The 24223-nt window shown below is 41.1% G+C and overlaps 1 protein-coding gene and 5 non-coding genes across 8 annotated transcripts; all 6 read right to left on the bottom strand.

The window, feature by feature from the left end:
* Window positions 1-5: 5 nt before the first annotated feature.
* EIF4A2 (eukaryotic translation initiation factor 4A2) lies at window positions 6-6196 on the bottom strand. Of its 3 annotated transcripts, none has more exons than XR_004956793.1 (12): window positions 6107-6196; window positions 5306-5351; window positions 5089-5221; window positions 4676-4815; window positions 3748-3916; window positions 3538-3647; window positions 3160-3303; window positions 2705-2842; window positions 2377-2466; window positions 2071-2150; window positions 1507-1617; window positions 687-798 (listed from the first exon to the last, which is right to left on the bottom strand). XR_004956793.1 is itself a non-coding variant. In XM_036242682.1 (11 exons), exons 1-11 carry the CDS (start codon window positions 6133-6135, stop codon window positions 654-656), a joined length of 1224 nt encoding a protein of 407 aa, XP_036098575.1. In that variant the 5' UTR covers window positions 6136-6196; the 3' UTR covers window positions 6-653. The 3 variants fall into 3 exon arrangements, 1 of the variants encoding a protein (XP_036098575.1); XR_004956794.1 differs by having other exon boundaries at window positions 1511-1617; XM_036242682.1 differs by lacking the exon at window positions 1507-1617 and having other exon boundaries at window positions 6-798.
* LOC118618002 lies at window positions 2207-2347 on the bottom strand. The gene has a single exon (XR_004956948.1). It is a non-coding gene; the product is annotated as a small nucleolar RNA SNORA4 (small nucleolar RNA).
* On the bottom strand, window positions 2530-2661 carry LOC118617987. The gene has a single exon (XR_004956934.1). It is a non-coding gene; the product is annotated as a small nucleolar RNA SNORA63 (small nucleolar RNA).
* Window positions 2938-3115, bottom strand: LOC118618032. Its single transcript, XR_004956971.1, has one exon. It is a non-coding gene; the product is annotated as a small nucleolar RNA SNORA81 (small nucleolar RNA).
* Window positions 3367-3493, bottom strand: LOC118617989. Its single transcript, XR_004956935.1, has one exon. It is a non-coding gene; the product is annotated as a small nucleolar RNA SNORA63 (small nucleolar RNA).
* LOC118618036 lies at window positions 4913-4979 on the bottom strand. The gene has a single exon (XR_004956975.1). It is a non-coding gene; the product is annotated as a small nucleolar RNA SNORD2 (small nucleolar RNA).
* Window positions 6197-24223: the final 18027 nt, after the last annotated feature.

Below are 24223 nucleotides of genomic sequence, written 5' to 3'. Positions count from 1 at the left end.
GCACCTTTAAAGTGAATATACAATTTATTTAACATTCAAACTTCATTAAGACATGTGCAATATGGCAATTTTACTGGGGGTTTAACCCTACCTAGGATATGATTGCTTGCTGGGGCTTAGTAACAGGGTCCAGTTCACACTTAGCACTAATTAAATACTTTATTGAATAAATACAATACCAAACAAAATGCATTCAAATGCTTTCTAAAAAAAAAAAAAAAAATCAATTTTAAAGGCCTTCTATTCAGGCTAATGACAACACAATAAAGGCAGATAAGCTAGTTTAACATAATTGGCTGATTTTATACAGCACTTATATCTTTTAGTCCACAAGTATATTATCAAATGATAGAGAACATCTAATACAACCATTTCTACAGAACTAGGAAATAAATGTCTAAGAAAGAAAGATTTTACAGACCCCATCTTTTATACCCAACCCCAACAGTCTAACTCTAAAGAGGATAAAGCCAATGACTTTCCTCACAAGAGCTTGCGACTAAAGTCGCTTTGCTATCAAAATCTGTATTACTGATCCGTTATGAGCATTGAGACAAGATTCAAATATTCCCAAAAAAAGAAGCACAATGCACGTTGTGATCGCCTATTCAGCAACAGCGAGCACTGCATTCAAAACTATCTCATTCCAGGAATTAAATAAGGTCAGCCACATTCATTGGCATTTCCTCCACTGTAGTATTGTAGAAAGTCTCAATGTCACGAAGAATCCTCTTGTCTTCTTCAGTAACAAAGTTTATAGCCACACCTTTCCTCCCAAATCGACCCCCTCTGCCAATTCTGTGTAAGAAAAGAAAGCAGCAATTAGAATGTTACTTCTAACAATACATGAACTACTGAACATGATGATCCACTTGTTAACCATCAGCTGCTGCTTACTTATCAAGGTTATAGTTCGTGCTTCTAATAGGAGCACTATCTGCTAATCAATATCTAGAGGAAAAAAATCTTCCTTTGCAGTTAGTGCCAAAAGGATTCAAAGCTGTCTGGCTGCAAAATGAGATTTTATCAGGTGTCTTGAGCATTACTATTTTTAAAGCAGATGACAGTATTGTGTTTGGGGTAGTGAAATTAAAAAGCCCATACCAAAGTGGGCCAGCCAAGAGCAGAAGTCAGCCTGGGACAGATGTAAACACACCAGGGATAAAACAAAAAGAACAGTTATGTAATCCATATCGGCGCACTTCTGGAACTGTAAACTGTAAATACAAATGCTACAAGGTTAACTACTGTCTAAACTTACAACTTTTTCCAGTGGGAAAACAAGTATTTGGTATGGTAGCCCAAACTCATCACTGCTTTTTGCTCAGTTTCACACGTTATAGAACTCAAATTACTCAAACGTGTTTACCTCCAAAACAACTTTCTGCCTTCCTGATAGAAACCAGACAATACAAACCACCTAATAGACTAATATACAAAAGTGCCTTGGCTGGAGCAACTTAAAATATCAAATAATCATGACAAAAGAAAAACAAATATAAATACCGACTCGCTCTTTATTCAAACAGTGTCCTGTTTCGCTTATGATTCCACGTCCTAAATTACGTCAACGCCGTTTCTGAGTGCCATCTCGTCATCAACTGCTGCTATCGACTCCTGTATTTTTTAAAAAGTCTTTTTTTACATCATATAACAAAGTACAATTCAATTTATTTAGGGATAAAGCCACTATAACTAAACCAGGGACTGCTCAAATTGCTACCAGACGACACCAAGAAAATCCCAACTATAATCACCAAGAAAACACATGGACACACAAAGAGCATCACTAAAAATAAAGCTCAAAAATAAGCTAAGACCAACAGATCTAAAACAATCTAATCCATATGTATGAAAGCCCACAATTTGGGCAACATTTACCACTGTTTTCCCACTGCATGACCAATCTTCCCAAGTACAATTTTTAATTTCATCTTACCAAGTTACTACGTCTACTGACTGAATCAATTCCCTGATTTGAGGTTACCTTTCAGACAAAATCGGTCAGTAAAACAGCAATAATAAACTCATTTTACTAATACAGTAACAGTCAAGGTGCCATCTACTCACCTGTGAATATAGTTTTCACGATTGGTAGGTAGATCATAGTTTATAACCAATGACACTTGTTGCACATCAATCCCACGAGCCTGAAATACAATGGTATGATACTCAAATTGTAATGAAAAAACCGAATCACTTCTGTAATGTAGGCCACAAAATAGTAGTGAACTATATGCTTAGTGATATAGCCCACTGTGGAGTGTGGTCTTCTTTTATTCTCCCAAATAGCCCAAGTTGGTAAAGGTTATTTTAAAAACCTTCCCCCAAGAAAAACTTTTGGTAGGTTAAAAAGAGTAGTCAAAACTGACTTACCAACAAGTCAGTAGTGATCAGAACACGGCTTGACCCTGATCGGAATTCCCTCATGATAACATCTCTTTCCTTCTGGTCCATGTCACCATGCTGCAAATTAACAAACCTTAATTCAAGAATCACACATCAGTCAAATTAATATTTAATTTTAGCATGTATGAGACCAAGCGTCCCTGGCTGCTACAGGAGTATAGCAGACAGGTATAGTTAAGAAACAACTTTATTTTGAGCAGGGGGAACGACAACACAGCACTTAACAGCTATATTGTAGTCTGAATCCTGCTTTAATGAAGTATAATTACCGTTACTAGAGTAGAACATCTCTTACCAGAGCAGAAACTGTGAAGTCCCTGGCATGCATTTTCTCAGTGAGCCAGTCCACCTTGCGCCTTGTATTGAGAAAAATAACAGCCTGTGTAATCGTCAGCGTCTCATACAAGTCACAAAGTGTATCCAACTTCCATTCCTACAGTATTTCAAAGAAAAAGTTAAGCCATTAAAACAATTTCGTTTCCAACTTACTTACAATCATTAGAAATTCAATGTCAGGCTGGTCTGAAGACATGTTGCACCAAATTTTAAGACAAAGGACACTGGACATTAAGAAAGAGGTCCACCCCAGTCTTTATAATCTAGTGCAGTTATTTTTCTTCTTGTGTGTACTCTGCTAGCATTATTACAAAAACCAAGATGTGATCCCAGTTTCTGCAATTTTAGCACAGTGCTTATACAAGAAGGTCAAAAACCTGACTCATTTTTTGTTTATTAGACAAGTTACCTCACCTCTCTTTCAACATTAATATAAAACTGTTTGATTCCTTCAAGGGTCAATTCTTCCTTTTTCACCAGAATTCGAATTGGATCTCTCATGAATTTTTTGGTCACTTCCAACACATCAGTTGGCATCGTGGCAGAAAGCAACACAACCTTTAAAAAAGAAGATGATGTCATCACATTACATAGCGCAACTTTTACAATACTCAAAAAACCATGTTTGAGACCAAGCGTCTCTGTCTTGCTATGGAATTGTGCTAGACAGAGATAGTTATGCATCAGTTGCTTTAAGCAGGGGGAACGACAATAAAACACTTCAGTTATATTGTAACAGTTCCTGCATTAAACCTAATCTCCAGCTTTAGGAGGGGGGGAAATAAAGCTCACCTGAATACTTGTATTTAATTTCTGAAAAATCTCATAGATTTGATCCTTAAATCCCCGGCTCAACATTTCATCTGCTTCATCCAAAACAAACATTTTGATCCATTTTGGAGCTGTTAAAAAAAAAAAAAGGGCATCACCTCTAGATTCTCAGATACCATTTGAATTTATGATAGTAAAAAATGTTATCCTCACATTGACAGCAATACTTACAAAGATACCTTCTATTTAACATATCAAACACTCTCCCTGGTGTACCAACAACAATATGTGGTGCTTCAGCCTGCAGTTTTTGCATTTCATTGCGAACATTGGTTCCACCAATGCAGGCATGACAAGTTGCTCCCATATAGTCTCCAAGTGCCAGAATTACCTTTTGGATCTAAAACAAAAGTCTTAATTATTATTCAACAGAATTACAGATTGTGACTAAATTTCCAAAGCATAATGGCAAGTATCTGGTCTATAGCTTTTATGCATGCACAGCACTTAACTACTTCCAAGCTTAAAATGCAGACTAACTGCTTCAAGAAAAAAAATTCCCTTGAAATGTCTTCTTGCGCCTTGTCAAACTTGGGATCCTATTGCCCCAAGTACTAGCTAAATTAAGAACTAAAAACATGTCCTTATTCTTCATTGTGTGGGTAGATGTTAACTAGTGAATCAAGCTCTGCAATTACAGCTAAGTTGTTGATACTTTGAACTTTTCCCAAAGGGCAGTGACATAAATCTTGACCTCAATAAAACCTGTTTTATTAACAATGGGAGCAATGTGTACTCAAAACCTATATAGTAGCAGTGAGCTTTGAAAACATATCATGCAAAAGATGCACCACAAACTAATGAATATGTCACTGCAGTTTTCATGTTGCACAACTGCATTCAAACTTAAAAATGAGAAGAGATCTAGTTCACGCTGAAAAACTTTAGTTTCTCCATCTGTTATATAACCCTGCAAAACATAACCTGCACACCCAGTTCCTATTTAACTTTGAACAAAAACTCCCTGCATGCATGGACAGTTAAAAGGAGGGCTCTCATAGGACCAATTTATACTAAGTTTTAAATTCTTCAGTTGTGAAACCTGAAACCTATGCAACACGCAAGCAGTTTTTTTTTTTTTGAACTACACTATCAATACCTGTTGTGCCAGTTCTCTGGTGGGGGCCAATACTAGTGCTTGGGTCTCCTTGAACTCAATCTCCAACTGTTGCAGGATGGAAATAGCAAATGTGGCTGTCTTGCCAGTACCTGACTGAGCTTGAGCAATCACATCATACCCTAAAAAAAGTAGGATACATATTTACCGATCCCACATCAAATCGTCACTTCTAGTTTACACTATGTATTCCATTTGGAACATGAATTACGCCCAAATAAGTGATCAGCAATGAGTATTCTCCATTTCAGGTCAGTCCCGAAAGATGATTGCCATCATTTCACTTTAAGGAATACAAGTAGGTACTAGTCCCCCAGAAGTTATTTTCCCTTTTATGGTCCAGGTCTATGTAAAACAATGCTTTCATTTCTACAAGTGCCAACGAGTTCTTTTACCTTTAATACAAGGAATAATAGCTCTCTGCTGAATAGCTGAAGGCTTCTCAAAACCATAAGCATAGATGCCCCGAAGAAGAGACTCCTTTAAATTCATATCGTCAAAGTTATCAACAATCTCATTCCAGTTGCTCTATAAAAAATGTTTAAAAAGGGGAGTAAATATGATGAACAAACTCACCTTTTCTGAGTTTCAAAATCCACACACATTTCTTACCTCGATGACACCATCGGGGTCCATTCCCTCTGGGCCGCCATGTTCTCTGCAGACAAAAAGACCGCAGTTAGAACGTCCCTTTCCCAAGCCGCCCAACTGCACACTGGGGGCAGCCCTTTACAGCCTGTCAGGTCAGGTGACCCTTCCGCGCACGCGGTACGCTTTCTCCTACGAGAGCAAAGGAAGCTGGCGGAGCAGGGCACACGGTCTGTTTACTGTGCGCCGGCCGCCAGGCTGAGAACCGGGGCCGACGGAAAAGGTCCACCGACGCCGGCCCTTCCCCGAAGCTCGGCGCTCCCGTCTCGCGAGAAGTCCTGACGCCCAGCTCCGCCCCTCACAATGCGCAAGCCGAGTGATTGACGCGGGCAGAGGCCTGGCGAGGGCCATGCCAACGGTTCGCGGGGACCCGTCGCCGAGCGGGCGCCGCCGTCACCCTGCCCCCACCCCACTTACAGAGAAGCCCTCCGACGCGCGCAGTGGGCCGCCAATAACCTCGGAGCCGGTTACTGTGCCGAATGCGGACTGCGCCACGGCTTGAACCAAATGTCAGCTCCACAGGGGCATGGAAAGCGGCCGGGACGTCAAAGCGGCTTCAGGAGAAGACACCATTCCATTTTCGTCCCCTTGTGCTGTCTCCCCGCAGTCCGGGGCCCTACCCATCATGGAAGCTTCTCGAAGGACACAGGTGCCGTACACCCAGGAAACGCCCGGGAACCCAGCTCCCTGCTCCACGCCAGCTACTACACCCTCCACGGGCGCCACAGGCCCTTCACCAGCGAGCACCGCGGAAAAGCGCCGTACCTGTTATAATCCGCGGAGCCACCAGACATGTTCCGAAAAACCACTCAGCGCCCGACTGAAAAGACAGCGGGGCCGCGCCACCCGTTTTTTATAGGCTCGCGGCCGGAACCCGTTTTCCGCGGAGGAGTTTTCTCGTCGCTCTTCGGCTAGCACAAAATTGTGATCCTGGAGTCCTTACCTCAGAAAATAGCCTAAGCGAGGTGGTGGGAAAATCCAACTTGGTTATTTCGAGATACTATGGGGTCGCTGGAAATCCTGGGAGCCCGCGGGGAGATTGGGACTCTTTGCTTGGCGGCGGACGGATACTGCAGCATGCCGTCCCCGCCCGAGTCCCCGCCCACCCTGCTCCTACGGGGTTTCCGCGTCCCCGAAGCAGAGGCGGCCCGCGGGAGCCGGCCGCGCGGGGGGCGGAAGCCGGAGGCGCGCAGCGTGCGGGTGGCCCGGGCTCCCCAGGGGCAGGTGGGCCGACTGCGTGGTTCGCCTCCGGCCTCGGAGCCAGAGGCAGGCACCTCCACTTCTGCACTGGAGCGGATCGGGTTCCTCCGCCCGCCGACACAGCGGTGGGAAAAGGCTCTTTGACGTGACAATAGAGAGCCGCCTGGCCTCTGGCCCGAGCGTTCAACATCCATTCAGATCGTAAAATGTGCACGTCTCCTGGGAGAACGTGGCCGCCCGGCCCGGCCCAGGACTCCGGTTTGCCACACGCCGAGCAGGGCGAGTAGGAACGTGCGGTGGCATTTGCAGTGTCCCTGTGTAGCCAACGCTGCGCTTTCCGTGTTGCCTCTGGGCTTCTCTCGCTCTCTTTAAAATAATGCTAATAATTTTCACAGGTGTGAGGAATGCCTCATAAAATCATTGTAAACTTCTGTAAATGTGTAATAGCTGAGGAGGAGGAGTAATTCTTGCAATGAAGGAATTTAAGTGGATGCTTCTGACATACAACTCCATGCTGTTTGGGGACATAGGTTTTGATTCTGGTCCATAGTGGTCTTTTTTTTTTTTTTTTTAAAGACTGAGTTTTAATTGCTTATACAGAATGAATGCTGATTTATTAAAATTGAGAGAAATGCAGCATTTGCTATTTGAATACATTCATGATTCGTGAAGCTCTAGAGGTTTTCAACTGTTGTCTTAACCCAGGTCCGTTGGTAAAAACAAAAAACAATGTATTTACTCATTTAACTTTAAAATACAATCCTTCTCATGCTGCAATATATCACGAATACTCGGGAAAACATTTCATCGTTAATTCACAAGACCAACTGAAAGTCAGAACTGGAAAAACTGATTCTTAATTTTCTCTATTTGTATATCATATTTGATATGATACTTGGTTCTAAATACCACATGTATTTTTTTATTCATTTATTTATATTATTTGAAAATTATTATCATGCCAGGAACTATGACAAAAATGAATACCAAGATAACAAAGAGGACTTGGCCCTCAGCCTAGGAGTGTTGTTCCCCTCCATGCTCCTGCAATGTTCAAATCCAGATTCAAGGTACTCCAAACACATTCTGAGGATGGAAATGAGATCCTTATTGTCTCATCTAAAACCTACTAACAATCTCCTGGGATCTAAGAAACCAAAGAAAATAACTAAATCAGAAAAGTCACTTTTTTAGAAAAGTGACCAACCATTTAGTCTCACTTGAGTCTTTAGGGTGAAATCAATCATAGGGCGACATCAATCAACAGTTAAGACCTAACTGTCCAGTGTTTAATAACACTATTGCTGCGGTGCTGGGCAGGATTTCCAGTCTCTTGAGAGGAAACAATCAAGGGCTAAACTCTGGTTGAGGTCACAATTGCAGTCAAAATCCAGGCCCCCATTGCCTGCAACCCTATATGTATTTCTAATGAATGCTGTGCTCAACCCATTTGATTGTGCTTACTCTATAGCATTAATAAGTAATAAATGATTGAAAGATCTAAAACTTATATAATTTTTGCATATCAACATATAAGCACACTCTTACGGTTGACAAAAAGTTTTCTGCTTGCTTGAAATCTAAAATTAGATAGCCTTCTCAAAGTCAAACCTCCAACTGTTTCTTTGCTAACCTGCTGCATGTGAGGTCATTTATACTGCAAATGATGCTAAAAATCATATTCTTTCCCATGTGAGTCACCTAGTTCAGTAGCCTCGGCTGACCATTCTAAACCCATCAAGCCATTGTAAGCCAATGTTCACCAGAGGAATCAGGGAATTAGTACAAATTTGTCAGTATGACATGGCCAGACAGTTACAAAACCTAAAAAGAATACGCTTTATGTTGGTAGTGACATCTTCCTAAAGGAAGTACTGTGTATTCTCATCATTCAGGGAGTACTGTATGCCATCTTAAGTTTCTCACATTATTTTATTTTTTAAATATTTTGTTTGTTTTTTATTGATTTTTTTAGAGAGAGAGATAGAAATATTAATGTGAGAGAGAAACATCAATCAGCTGCCTCCCGAACCACCCCCTCCCGGGATTGAGCCCACAACCTGGGCATGTGCTCTGACTGGGATTGGAACGGGGACCTCTCTGTCCATGGGACAACACTCAGTCCACTGAGGCACGCTTGCTGGGCAGTTCTTGAATCATTTTAAGTTCATCGGTTGATTTTGTGATAGCTATACATATGAAGCAGTGTCTTGGCCTGTCCCGTGTGGCTCAGCTGGAGTTATCATCCTGTACACCGAAGGGTGACAGGTTCAATGCACAGTCAGGGCTTGTACAGATGGAAACCAACCCATGTGTCTCTCCCCTCCCCCACTTCTCTCTCTCAAAAAAATCAATGAAAAACACACTCTCAGGTGAGGATTAAATAATAAGAATAATAAAGCAGTGTCTTGATAAGCTATTGATATGCAAATGTGTGTTAAGGTGCGTGTTTTGGATCTTCAACTCATTTATTACTAATATCATTTGTTGTTTAGTATACACAGAATATAATACATGCTGTACCTCCATCTATAATTTAAGTGTTTAAAAAAGAATTGCCTTGAGCTGGATAGAAACAGTAGGGCTCTTCACCTCTTTAATATTTAGTTGCAGGAGGAAATTAGAGGCTAGATGGTGCTTGAATGTAGGCAGCGTACACTGAAGCAACTTGGAGGGTGGCACTCACTGCCACATTCTGTATAATAACTTTTAAAGCCATTTACATGAAGATAGGTAAAGATATTTATAGAGTTGAAGAAAATGGAGAAAATTGAGAAGGATCATGGAAGGGTCTGTTGAGCTATGTAAGGTCTGGGTTTAAATCCATTAATCCAAGGTTATTAAACTCTGTTGTGTAATCAAGATATGGCCATTATTCTAGCTCTACCCTTATAGATTAAAATAAAAATGCATTACTGTACTTCAGTTCATCTATAACTGGTATACATACAAATCAATGGGGAGATCTAGATGAAATACAGATACATGTGGACTCTGCCCTCCCTTCCAGACTCAGTAGAGCCAGCTTTTTATTTTGAAAAATTCTAAACGTAAAGAGAAGTTGCAAGAATAAAGCAATGAACACCAGTCTGTCACACTTAGCAACTGTTAACAGTTTACTACATTTGTTCTCTCTCATACTTATCTATGACTTTTTTCTGAACTTTCTGAAAGTCACAGACCCGGTAGTGTCACTTCACTCCTAATAGTTCACCACTACTCCCTAAAAACAAAGATATTCTCCTTCCATGAAACCAAACAATCCTATTAGAACAAGAAAATACATGGAAAGACATTCCACTGAAGAGGATATATGGATGGCAAATAAGCATATGAAAAGATATTTAACATCATTAGCCATTTGAGAAAGGCAAATAAAAACCACCATGAGATAGCACTATACATCTATTAGAATGACTAAAAGAAGTGACAACACCAAATTCGGGCAGGGATGGGAAGAAACTACATCACTCACACATTGCTGGTGGGAATGTAAAATGGTACAGCCACTCTAGAAATCAGTTTGACAGTTTCTTAAAAACACTAAATGTGCAACTACCATATAATGCAGCAATTTTACTCCTGGGCATTTATCTGAGAAATGAAGACTTATGCTCACACAAAAAGACTTGTACACGAATACCAGCTTTCTTTACAATAGCCAGAATCTGGGAACAATTCAGATGTCTTTCAGTGGGTGAATGGTTAAGCTGTACTACAGCTACCCATGAAATACTACTCAATACTACTCAATACTACTCAATACTACTCAATACTACTTAATACTAATACTAATACTAATACTAATACTAATACTAATACTAATACTAATACTAATAAAAAGGATCTGTTTATTGATGCAGACACAACCTAGATGAATCACTAGACTAATATGTTGAGTGGGAGAAAAAAGCCAATCTCAAAAGGTTACATATAGTATGATTCCATTTACATAGCATTCTTGAAAAGACAAAATTATAGAACAGGTTAGCGGTTGCCCGGGGTTAAGGAGGGAGTGGGGACAGGAGAGAAGTAAGGTTGGCTATGAAAGGGGCACAGGAGAGATCCTTGTGGTGATGGAAGTGCTCATATCTTGACTGTGTCACTGTCAATATCCAAGTTGTGGCCCTGGCCGGTTTGGCTCAGCGGTTGGAGCATCGGCCTGCGGACCAGAGAGTCCTGGGTTCGGTTCCCGCTAGGAGCACGTACCAAAATAAAATAAAGAAAAATAAATATCCAGGTTGTGGTGGACTGTAATTTTTCAAGGTATTACTTACCATTGAGAGAAACTGAGGAAAGAGTACATGTATGATCTTACAACTGCATGTGAATCTACAGGGATCTCAAAATAAAAATGAAAAGTTAAATTAAAAACTAAAGAGAATAACTGCTAAAGATAACATGGTATTCTGATTGGATCCTGATCAAATAAAATGACAAGGTCACTAGATCTGTGTGAATCAATATGGAAAGATATTCAAGATATATTGTAAATGGAACAAGCTCATTGAAGAACATTATGTTTAGTAAGATCCTACTTGTGTTAAAAATGAATTTATATATATATTATAATAATTATTATTATTTTTATTTATTTTTTTCTCCCCAGTAAGGTCTGTCTGGTGAAAGCTCTCCCCTTGAGTGGCAGACAGAAACCTTCTCACTGTGTCCTCACATGGTCTTTCCTTAGCGTGTTTGGGTGGATAGTGAGAGAGGTGAGGGGAAGGAAGGAAGGGAGGGAGGAAGGAGGGAGGAAAGGAGGAAGGAAGACAATAATTATAATATGATACGGTCTGAACTGTGTTCCCCAAAATTCATGTGTTGAAGCCCTAACCCCCAGCGTGACTGTATTTGGAGATAGGAACTTTAAAGAGGTAATTAAAGTTAAATGAGATCAAAGTAGGGTTCTAATTCAATAGAACTGCTGTCCTCATAAGAGTAAGAGGCACGAGGGTGTGCAAGCACAGAGGAAAGACCGTGTGAGAACACAACAAGAAAGCATTTGTCTGCAAGCATAGGAGAGAGACCTCGGGAGAAACCAAACCTGGAGACACCTTGATCTTGCACTTCCAGCCTCTTGAACTATGAGAAAATAAATGTCTGTTGTTTAAGGCATCCAGTCTGTGGTATTCTATCATGGCAGCTCTAGAAAACTAATGAATGTCATTCTTCAGGTTTAAGCAAATCTGACCATGTCTTGCATAATATAAAAGATATGTTAGGGCCCGTCCATTTTTCACTATAGGAGTGTTCCTTTATCAAATGACTAATACGTTTATCTAAAAATAATGTGTTATGTGAGTTAATTTGTAAAGGTTATGCCAATTTCGCCATCCCTTTTCTCTCTTAAAAGTTGTTTATTTTCATCTGGCCGGTGTGGCTCAGTGGTTGAGCATCGACCCATACACCGGGAGGTCGCCGGTGTGAGGTCACCGATTTGATTCCTGGTCAGGGCACATGCCCAGGTTGTGGGCCAGATCCCCAGTGCGGGGCAATGCAGGAAGCAACCAGTTGACGTTCTCTCTCATCAATATTTCCATCTTTCTCTCCCTCTCCCTTCCTCTGTTTCTGGAGTCAATAAAGAAAAAAAATTTTGCTTATTTTCTTAGAATCAGCTCAAAAGTCTATCTTTCTCTAGCCCTTCCTAATTACCCTCAAAAACAAAGTGATCTCTTTCCTTGGGTTCCCATAGGCATTCTGTTGTACCTCTCTTACAATATTCATTATGTTCTAGCTTATAGAGACGAGGGTTATGTTTTATTCATCTTTGTATCTCCCATAACATGAAGCCCAATGCTTTGATACTTATATTAATTTCTATTGCTATTGCTGTAACTAATGACCACAACCTTAATGGCTTAAAGCAACACAAAAGTATTATCTTACAGTTCTGGAGGTCAGAATCCAAAATGGGCCTTGCAAGGCTAAAATCAAGGGGTCAGTAGAGCTGTGTTCCTTCTGAAGGCTTTAGGGGAGGATTTATCTGTTCCTCGTCTTTCCCAGTTTCTAGAGGCTGCCCACAGTCCTTGGCTCCTGGCTACGTCATTCTGCTTCCATTATTGACACATCTTCTCTCACTCTGACCCTCCTCCTTTTCTCTTCTAAAGACTTTATGGTTATACTGAGCCCACCTAGATTATACAGAATAATCTCTCCACTTGAACTTAATAACATCTGCAAAATCCCCTTTGAAAGATAACATATTTCACATGTTTGGGGGCCTTTGAAAGATAACATATTTCACATGTTTGGGGGATTAGAATGTAGACATTTGGTGGGGGTGGGGGGCATTATTCTGCCTGCCACAATGCCCAATCAATTTGGTGAATAGTGTATAAAAGAATAAGATAATAAGAAAGACTGAGATGAGACAGCAAAGAAATTATTAGAATAGAATAGAGTTGATCCAGAAAAGCATCCAAGAAGTTGTGAATTTTGATCCAAAAATGGCAAAATGATTTTTTTTTTAATTCTTAGGTCAAATGAACTGATGAGAAGATTTTCCCATTGCTGGTGGCAATTTTTTGCACACATAATAAGCACTCAAATATTTTTGAATGAAAGTGAATAATTAGAAGAATGAGGGGATATCATATATTTTCTATAGAGATTTATAATGATGATACTCTGTTTTAATTTCTTTAAAAGAGTCCACTGCTCCTTGCTATTCATCTTGATGTTCCCTGCAGTTTATATGACCATTTTTATTACCTGTGGGCCTTCATTTAATTACTGAAATGGTGATGATTTATATAAAGATGCTTTTAACAAAGAGCTGTTTTAAACAGTCTGAATTGTAAAACAAATTGCAGTTACTTGAACTTTTTTATCTTTTTTTTTTTTTTATTGTACAAGCAGTACTTTGAAACTAGTAAAGGGCATTTAAAAAATAAAATTTCTCCTGACCCTACTACCTTAAGAAACAAAGCTCAGTGAGGCAGGACATTTCCTCCTGTTCACTGCCCCATTAGTTGCTACGGTGTTACTTCTGCTGATGTTATTTGTGAATTTTGTATGGTGAATATGTTCAAATTTGAAGCTAGGCCTGGAGCATGGGCTAGGTGGTGGCAGTCCTTAAATCCAGTCCTTGCATCTGAGGCTGGGGTGCAGGAGAAAGAAGTAAAACAGCAATTTACAGACCTTATTTCCTTGGTATAAGTCCAGTCATCCTTCCATTATCTAGATCTTATCATTTTTGCCACACTTGAGTACCATCTGAATTATTTACCTAATTTTTTAAGTCAATTTGCATTTACTTTGCTTGAGTGAAATCAGATTTAATTTGTTGTATTTTTCCAATACTGATGAAAACAATTACATAACTACCCAAATAAATACTGTGTGTCAATGTATTCCACCTGGAATTTCTGACTGTTTGGGATACACTGGTACAGATTGTAGGCCTACAAAAATCTGTAGTCATTAGCCAGACCATGGCAGAGGCAAATTAGACTGTTTTCAGTTTTGAATTCTGTATGACAGGCCACCGGTCTGTGAGTAGCCAGGTAAGTATTGTCAGTTGCTCCTGATGAAAACTATTTCTGATTATATCAAAAAGACTTCAATACCAAAATGCCTCTTAGAACTGCTACGCTGCCATTTTCCTAACTCCCGTTGAAGGCTGAGGCGATGCATAACCAGCTGGTGCTCTCTGAGGTCTCTGTTTGGGATGGTCTTTACGTCTTCCCCAAAGGGAGAAGACAAGGGTAGTGTCCCTTTGCTGAAGGCTTTCATTTATTTGTTGTTTCCTTTAAGGTCTTTTTGAAAAGTAATTTTAAAATTTTACACTTACACTTGATCTAAATAAAAAAAAGTATGTATGTTACAATGTCATTTATTAGGTTTTGGGGGCAAGAAACCTGTATGTCAAGTACTTGAAAATTTCAAAGTATTAGGTCATTGTCCTCCACAGTAGGTAAAGGACAATCTGGTGATATCAGGAATAAGGAGATCAGACTGGTGGAGAAAGGGTCTTATTTACTTGTAACTTATAAGGCTCTGTCTCTGGCTAGATTCAATAATAAATACCAAAAATTTTCCCAAGATGTTCTTTTTTCAAAAATTTTTAAACTATTTATTTATTGATTGATTGATTGTTAATCCTCACCCAAATATATTTTCCCATTCATTTTTAGGTAGAGTGGAAGGGAGGGAAGAAACATTGTTGTGAGAGAGGTGCATTAATTGGCTGCCTCCCCCACAACCAGGGTCAGGGATCAAACCCATAACCCAGGTATATGCCCTTGACTAAGAATCGAACCTGCAACCCTTTGTTTCTTGGGCGAATGCTCTAACCACTGAGCAAACTGGCCAGAGCTATTAATTGATTTTAGAGAGAGAAGGGAAGGGATAGAATTTGTTGTTCCATTTATTTATGCATTCATTGGCTGAGTCTTGGATGTGCCCTGACTGGGGATCGAACCCCCAACCTTGGCATATCCGATCAAAACAGTGCTCTAACCAGCTAAGTAATCTGGCCAGGGCCCTGAGATGTTTAATGCTTCTTACATGTTTTCCCCGGGCTGTTCATTCATGTTTACTAATCTCCTTTCTATTGCAAAGCAAATACAATTTTGAAGTGTTTCTTCAATCTATGAAGAATATGTTTATAGTAGAAAGTGAAATTTGTTTGCTTAAATTGTAGTTGAACCAGTCTGGTCTCTGCAGTCTGGTCTCTGTATTCCTGATATGACTTACCTTTCTGTATAATCCAATGTCTCTCTATTAGTTGATTAAAAAACCTCAGACCCTGTGTCTAACTGTCTTTTTGCCAGCTGGTCGAGTAAAATAAAATGTGATTCTAATAGATGTAATTCTAAATACACTTCAAAACCTGGTTCTTGGACAAGGTGGTGCTGTGGTCAACTCAGCTGTCGAACTCCCTCCCGGTGCTCTGGACTGAACTCCTGACGTGCCAAAAGGAATGAAAGGTAGACCTTTTGGAACCTTCTATGGGAAGCTTCCTGTCTTTCCCGTCTGTCTCTAACCTGGGATTAGCTTCTGAATCTGTTAGGCTCATCAAAGTAAATAATGGAAAGAAAAATCTGTCACTTGAACTAAATGACGTTCCCAGGTTAAAAAGTAGAATCAGTATGCTCATTTCTATATTAATCGATAAGATAGATGTTTGTATACTTGTGGACAGTGGGAATCACTGACGGATAGAAATCAACAGGGTACAGACTGAGGCATAATTATTAAATTTTGCAGGGGGAGGCATGTATTTTCTAACTTTGGACTAACTCAGGTTCCTAAAGGTAAAAAACATGTGGAGATTAAATGATTTATTAAATGATTTATAAGATACTTGCTTTTGAATGCTATGCTTGAGGGAAAAGAGAGATGAGAGCCCCCCTGGGCTATCCTGTAGGCAAACTTGTGGGAATTGAGGTTGCAAAGCTTCCCAGGGAACTCTGAATAGTTTGTGATTCTAAGTGGATTCTTCAGGCTCCTGGGGGCATCAATGACCCCACCTTTGCTTCACCCTGCCCTCCCCCTTCAAATGGGGATTTTTGCCTCTCTCTCTCTTCTCTCTCTCTCTCTCTCTCTCTCTATATCTATATATATATATATATATATATTTTTTTTTTAATTTGAAGATTTGTACCTTTATTCACACTCTGAAATAAGGGCATACAACATTTATCTGAGTAAGTCATATTCTATACAGTTATGCTGGTGATGAAATCTCAAATAAACTCTCCATCATCAAGTGGCAAGAACACAAGAATTTTAGTTTCATTTTATTTATTTATTTTTTTAATCTTTATTGTTGAATTTTTACAGATGTTCCTCATTTTTCCCCCATTGACCCCCTCCTTGCCACTCCCGTCCCCCTTCCACCTTTTCCCACACTATTGTCTGTGTCCATTGGTTATGCATATAAGTTCTTTGGTTTATTTCTTCCCACCCCCAACCCCTTTCCCTTTGAGGTTTGTCAGTCTAGCAACGAATTTGTACTTCTTAATCCCTTCACATTTTCACCCATTCCCCCAACCCCCTCCCATCTGGCAACCAACAAAATGTTCTCTGTATCTATGAGAATGTTTCTGTCTGCCTGTTCATTTTGTTTGTAGATTCCATTGTTGATAGATATGTATTCATTGCCATTTTGTTTGTTCAAATATTTTAACTTTTTCTTCAAAAAGACCCTTCATCATTTCATATAATAACGGTTTGGTGGTGATGAACTCCTTTAACTTCTTCTTGTCTGGGAAACTCTTTATATGGCCATCGATTTATTTTATTTTATTTTATTTTTTTATTAATTAATTTTGTTACAGATGTTTCTCCTTTTTCCCCCACTGATTCCCCCCTCCCCCTCCCTCCCTGCCCTTTCCCCAGTTTGTTGTCCATGTCCACTGTTCATGCATACATGCATATAAGTTCTATGGTTTATCTCTCCCCCACCACCCCCCTATTTAGGGGATTGTCAGTCTGTATCCCACTTCTGCGTCTCTGGGACTACCCCCTTCCTCAGACTGTTATGTTCATTATATTCCACAAATAAGTGAGATCATATAAAACTTGTCTTTCTCTGTTTGGCTTGTTTCACTTAGGATGATACTTTCCAGGTCCCTCCATGTCGTCTCAAAGGATAAGAGATCTTTCTTTCTTACAGCTGCATAGTACTCCATTGTGTATATGTACCACTGCATTTTTATCCATTCATCTGCTGATGGACACTTGGGCTGTTTCCAGATCTTAGCGATTGTAAATAGTGCTGCTACAAACATGGGGGTACATATATTCTTTCTGATTGGTGTTTTAGGCTTCTTAGGGTATATTCCTAGAAGTGGGATCACTGGGTCAAATGGAAGTTCAATTTCTAATTTTTTGAGGTAACACCATGTTGTTTTCCATAGTGGCTGCACCAGTCTGCATTCCCACCAGCAGTGTACTAGAGTCCCCTTTTCTCCACACCCTCACCAACACTTGTTGTTTGATGATTTGTTGATGGCGGCCATTCTGACAGGTGTGAGGTGATACCTCATTGTTGTTTTAATTTGCATCTCTCTGATGATTAGTGATGCTGAGCATTTTTTCATATGTTTCTTAGCTATTTGTATGTCCTGTTTGGAGAGGTGTCTATTTAGTTCCTCTGCCCAATTTTTTTTTTTTTTTTATCCTCACCCGAGAACGTTTTTCCAATTTTTGTACAGATGGAGTGGGAGGGAGAGAGAGAGAGAGAAACATCGACGTGAAAGGGACACATCGAGTGGCTGCCACCCGCACGACCAACCAGGGCTGGGGACAAACTGCAACCGAAGTACGCGCCCTTAGCGGGAACCGAACCCGGGTCTCTCCGGACCGCAGGCCAACGCTCTAACTGCTGAGCCAAACCGGCCAGGGCCCATTTTTTAATTGTATTCTTTGTCTTTCTTTTGTGGAGTTGTATGAGCACTCTATATGTATTGGGAATTAACCCCTTATCTGATGTATCATTGGCAATTATGCTCTCCCATACAGTGGGTAGCCCTTCCGTTTTGATGAGTGTATCTTTCGCTGTGCAGAAGCTTTTGAGTTTGATGTAGTCCCATGTGTTCATTTTCTCCTTTGTTTCTTTTTTTTTTTTTTTTTATCCTCACCTGAGGACATTTTCCCATTTTTTTTGTTCAGGTAGAGTGTGAGGGAGAGAGGGAACAGAGAGAGAGAGAGAGAAACATCGATGTGAAAGGAACACATTGAGTGGCTGCCACCCGCACGACCGAGGTACGCGCCCTTAGCGGGAACCAAACCCGGGTCTCTCAGGACTGCAGGCCGACGCTCTAACCGCTGAGCCAAACCGGCCAGGGCTCTCCTTTGTTTCTATTGCCTTAGGTGATGTGTCAGTAAAAATTCTGCTGCGTATGATGTCTGAAATTTTGTTGCCTACAGTCTCTTCTAGGATTTTTATGGATTCATGAGTTACATTTAAGTCTTTTAGCCATTTTGAGTTTATTCTCGTGTAGGGTGTAAGTTGAGGCCATCGATTTTAAATGACAGCTTTGCAGGAGAGAGTAATCTTGGTTGTAGGTTCTTGCTTTTCATCACTCTGAATATTTCTTGCCACTCCCTTCTGGCCTGCAAAGTTTCTTTTGAGAAATCAGCTGACAGCCTTATAGATAACTAACTGCTTTTCTCTTGCTGTTTTTAAGATTCTCTCTTTATCTTGAACCTTTTGCATTTTGACGATGATGTGTCTTGTTGTGGGCCTCTTGGGGTTCATCTTGTTTGGGACTCTGTGCTTCCTGGACTTGTATGTCTGTTTCCTTCACCAAGTTAGAAAAGTTTTCTGCCATTATTATTTCAAACAGGTTTTCAATTTCTTGTTCTCTCTCTTCTCCTTCTGGCACCCCCAAGATGCGAATGTTGGCACGCTTGAAGTTGTGCCAGAGGCTCCTTACACTCTCCTCATTTTTTTGGATTCTTTTTTCTTTTTGCTGTTCTGATTGGGCGTTTTATGTTTCCTTATATACCAACTCAATGGTTTGCTTCTTAGATTTACATACTCTACTATTGAATCTGTGTAAATTACTCTTTATTTCATTAGTGCCTCCTTCATTTCTGACTGGTCTTTTTTAATGCTCTTGAGGCCCTCACTAAGTTTATTGAGCATCCTTATAAGCAGTGTTTTGAACTCAGCATCTGTTAGGTTGCTTATCTCCATTTCGCTTAGTTCTTTTCCTGGAGTTTTGTTCTGTTCTTTCATTTGGGATCTGTTTCTTTGTCTCCTCATTTTGGCTGCCTCTCTGTGTTTGTTTCTGTGTATTACTTCATGAGAGGTATGGGGCTATCTGAGACCAGATGCTGCTTATTTGAAAGAATTTAGGAAAAACCTGAAGCAGGATCCAGGACAGGCCTATCGTATGGTTAAGCAACTGGCAACAGCTTGGGTGGGCCTGAAAGTTGGGTGGGGCGGGGTGGGGCCTCAGGGAGTCAGCAGGGCGGGGCTACCAGTGTGAGCCAGGTTGTTGGAGTCCCAGATATGGTGGCTGTCTGCCGCCCCAGGGAAGGGCTCAACAAAGGAACAAAGGCCTCTGACAGCACGTTTGTCCCGGAGAAAGCCCCCTCTCCAGCCCTTGCTCCAATACTAAACAGCTCGGTTCTTCCTTGTGTGTCTCTCGTGCTCCTCGAGCTGCCTCCCCTCCAAGCTTAGAGGGAGCAAGTCCGAGTAAGTTCGTGCGCGGGCCCTTTAAGGAGCTGCCTGGGGCTCCAGCTGCCTCAGCCTCCCTGAGCCTCAGTTCCCGCTGGTTTTTCCAGCCAGAAGTTATGGGGACTTCTCTTCCTGGCACTGGAACCCTGAGCAGGGAGTCTGGTGTGGGACGGGGACCCCTCAGTCCTCAGGGAGGATCTTCCCAGCTGAAGTGTCCTCCTGATTTTTATCTGCCACACGTGGGTGTGGGACCAGCCCGCTGCCTCTGCCCCTCCTACCAGTCTCAATGCAGCTGCTGCTTTAATTCCATAGTTGTAGGACTTCCATTCAGCTTGATTTCAAGTGGTTTTGAATGATGGCTGTTCTGTAGTTTAGTTGTAACTTCGATGTGGTTGTGGGAGGATGTGATACCGCGTTTACCTACGCCGCCATCTTGACCGGAAGTCCAGCCTCTATATATTAAAGTCTTGATTTTTGGTTAGAGTTAAAAGATTGATATTAACTTCTGCCCTCTCTTGAAAGCTCCCTAAAATAATGGCAAAAGTCTTATTTCAAGGAGTTAAACACTGTAGAAAGTTGGAAAACAGAAATCACCTCACAAAGCTTCTTAAATTGGGAAGCAAATGGGGAAATGATGACAAAATTAGCAGACGGGAGAAAGCCTAGTCCTGAACTGGGAGTGGGTAAAGCTGATGAACGACCTCGTTTGTATTGTAGAGTCAAAGACTCGGGAATTGGTAGCACCGTGCTCCTTTGGACATGGGCATGTGAGAATAAAACAGAAACACTGGTAGAAAATTTGTTAAAAAAGCAATTAGAACTTGCCAGAGCAGAGAGGAGCAAACACGTCTTTACACTCAGGTATCTCCAGACCATGCTGAATTCCAGAGGGTCAGACTAATTGCCAGCTCTCTGCTCACCCTGGATTGGAACCCTGTGGCTGCAGAGAAAACTCAGGTAAAAAAAAAAAAAGGAGACCATGACATTTCAGCTTCAAATTATTAGCAACCCCTAGGAAGTAAAGGAGGAAAAATAAACCCAGGGTTGAGAAAATCCTGCAGGCCAGTTAATTAAACCTTAGAGTGGCCAGGAAATCTAATGTTCTCTACAAAAATGGGAATTCCTTGACTGTGAAGAGGTGAGGAAGAAAAATTGTCATAGGAAAGGAACTGGGACCAAGGTGGGTCTGCCCTGGCACGGTCCAAAATGTGTTAATTCTTAACTTCATGCAGGAAAGATTTTACAACACAAGTCCAGGTGATTTTGAGAGTATGCTTATTAAAGCTGGGACAGTGAAACAGAAGAAAGGCTTAAGATAGAATAGACAAGATCATAGCAACAAGTGTGAACCTATGTAGAGCTGCCTTGGCCCTTTGGAAACATGAGGCAGAGTCAAGTCTCGGTGAGCCTGCCTTGGTCCTTTAGAAAGAAAGTCACAGAGGCAGAAGAAAATCACAGAGCCAGCTGGGCTGCATGAACTCAGGAAACAACTTACAGAGGCAAAAGGAAGGCCCTTGGAGACAGGTTCAGAGTGTTAGCCTGGGGTGAGCTGCTGATGACTGCAGCTCCTCTGGTTGAAAGTCTCATGGAGGGGAAAAGAGAAAAGAAAGTCTTTCTCCTTAGAGCTTAGGAGAAAGAAAGCAAAGATGCTCACCTGAGAAAAGATGTAGAGGAGGCACAGGCATGCTCCAGAGAGAGCAGGTACTGGGTCCTTTGTCTTAAGGGCTTTTGGCTGTTTTCTTTCTTTTTTTTTCATCCTCACCTGAGGACATTTTTGCAAATATCTTCAGATAGAGCAGGAGGGAGAGAGGGAGGAAGAGAGAGAGAGAGAGAAACACCAATGTGAGAGAGACACATCAAGTGGTTGCCACCCACACGACCCCAACCAGGGCTGGGACAAACCACAACCAAGGTACACGCCCTTAGTGGGAACCGAACCTGGGCCTCTCTGGTCTTTGAGCTGATGCTCTAACCACTGCTCAGGGGTTTATCTGTTTTCTAAAGATAGGAATTTCAGGGGAGGTTTCAGGGGCAGATCTCAATAAAATATTCATCAGCTTTTCAGGTGTGTCCTTTAATATATTGATTCATCAAAATGAACATATAGGGTCAGTCATTCTCTGGTCAGTTTCACCTTCAAAGAATGTCACCAAAGAGGGCCTAAGGCAGGTCTGCTTGGCATGATCTAGAATGTGTAAACCATTTGTTCCTAAGTGTTTTTGGTTAGGGAAGATAAGACCTTGTGATTTATCATCTGGCTGTCAATTGTTCAGCCATTCAAATATCTGTCTCTTTTCCCCATCCCACTTGCCAAGGAAGTTTTCTAGCTTCTCACTAACCTGTCTCAGAATCATGTCTGGTCAAAAGCAATTGCCCAGGGTCTCAAGCACAGAGGAATAAAGAAGAGTAACAGCAATGTCAACAAATGCTCATAGATTTGTAGGGTTTATACTCAACTATTAAAGAGGCCAACCAGAGGCCAAGGAGCAAACCCTGGTCCTGTACTCATGGAGAGGCCCTCATAGGATCCTGGGATATAGATGAGAGGACACTGTCTTCTCAGGTCCTCCCTTTGCACATGTGACCAACCTCTCACCTTCTAAATACCAGCCCCGGGCCTGTGCCAATCACATTCCCTTTGGGGAACTGCTGTGCCCTTCCCCCTGCCACATACACACATGTAATCTACATGGAGGATCCTCAGATACCCGAATGGGAGCCCTGGAACATGAACCCTCTAAGGTCAAGTACATTCCTGTTCCCTGCCTTTCTCTAAATAGCCAGCTCTGAGCAGCAGTTGACCTCCTCTGATTCGGATTCAGATCCTCACTTTAAAGAAAATTAGAATCTGGACCCCAAATCTGTCTGAAAGACAATAGGAAAGCACAGTCCTATACACCCATGACTCTTCTTTCCCAGCACAATGTATTGAGAATAAATGTGAAATTAAATGAGAAAAAAAAAAAAGCAGGCTTCAGAAATTCCTTCTCTTCTCCATGTAGTTAGGTGTCATTTCCTTGTTCGGTCTGGCTAGTCTCAAGATTTTTTTCTCCAAAGATAGTAAAATAGTAGGTCTCTGAATTGAGGTCCCTCATGAAGCTGTACTTAAAATTTGGGTGGTCAACGTAGAGAACTATGGTTTTACCATCTTGTACTCTTAGACTTGCGGAAGGGCCATGTTCATATTCAAAGGTCTGCCTTCTACCCCCTAAAGAAGATTTTGCTATGCCATAGTGATTTACTTTTCTGTTCTAGTTGCTGCTACATCACAAGGCCTACCACAGGCATATACTGGACAATCTATTCTGTTACTGTTGGCACCAAATGGAGAGTTCTGTTTGGATCATATTAAATTTGGCATTTAAGTAGAGATGTTGAGTAGGCAATTGTATATATGAGTCTGCAGTCCTGGGGGGCAGGCAGCAGAAATTAGATAGAAAGATCTCAATCTAGGAGTCACTGGCATATGTAGACATTTAAAATCTTTGAACTGGACAGTAGCGCCTAGGGAGTGGGTGTACTATGATAGGAGCCTGGTGGCAGACTGAGTCCAGAAGCATTTAACATTTAAAGGTCAGCAAAGGAGTAAGTCCACAAAGAAGTCTAAGCAGAGCCAATGAAGGAGGAGAAAAAAAGAGGAGTGTGTGATAAACCAAGAGAATAAAGAATTTCAAGGAAAGTGTGCTCAACTTTTCAAATGCTGATGAAAGACTGCGTATATGACTATCAAGAATTGACCACTAGGTTTGCGAGATGAATGTTATTGGTAAGGTTGACTGGAGCAGTTTCAGTGGTAGAGATGAAAGCTTGATTTGTGTGCATTAAAGAGGAAATTGGAAAGTAAGTTTCCATGTATAGTGGACTGATACAATCTGGAAATCCACCTGTACCAATTCCCAGGAATGCTAGATAAATCATAACGAATATTATTGTAAATTCATAGCTGAACTTACAAGAAAAAAGGGGTATTGCAGATACCCAAGATGAAGATGGAAATGAAAATAGAACTAGTAAGCATACAAGCTAACCCTATGGCTACCTAAGGCTTTAATTGTTTTTAGTCATCTAGGGGCTTCGCTTTTTAAAAATAAGTTTTTTATTTTGGAACAATTTTAGGTTTGCAGAAAAGTTTCAAAGATAGCACATAGAATTCCCATAGACGCCGCTCACCCAGTTTCCCACATTGTTCACATCTTAGAGTCCAGTTCCTCATACAGGTTTGGAGTTTGAATTTATTTTACAATGAAGCCCCTTGAACCCCAAGCTGAGAACTTAACATAAAAATGTGTCCAAACACAGTGACACCCCAAGACTCTTGGCAGAAGTCATTAAAATGGATCTACCAGGAGGATTCTTTTTCACCCAGGGCACAGTGGGTTTTCTGAGGAAAAAGCAGGCCCTGCTACAGATGTGCTCATATCAAAACATACACGAAACAATTCACCATGCCTGAGAGTCAGCACTTATAACAAGCAGCAGGATTCAGTGGCCATGCGCTTCAGATAATAGAAAGACTGTCCTAAAGAGAACTTGAAACAAAAACATTT

Source organism: Molossus molossus, unplaced genomic scaffold (assembly GCF_014108415.1).
Source record: "Molossus molossus isolate mMolMol1 unplaced genomic scaffold, mMolMol1.p scaffold_m16_p_5, whole genome shotgun sequence".
Classification (NCBI taxonomy): domain Eukaryota; kingdom Metazoa; phylum Chordata; class Mammalia; order Chiroptera; family Molossidae; genus Molossus; species Molossus molossus.
The sequence above is the reverse complement of the archived record's forward strand: the minus strand, read 5'-3'. Positions and strand labels throughout refer to the sequence as shown.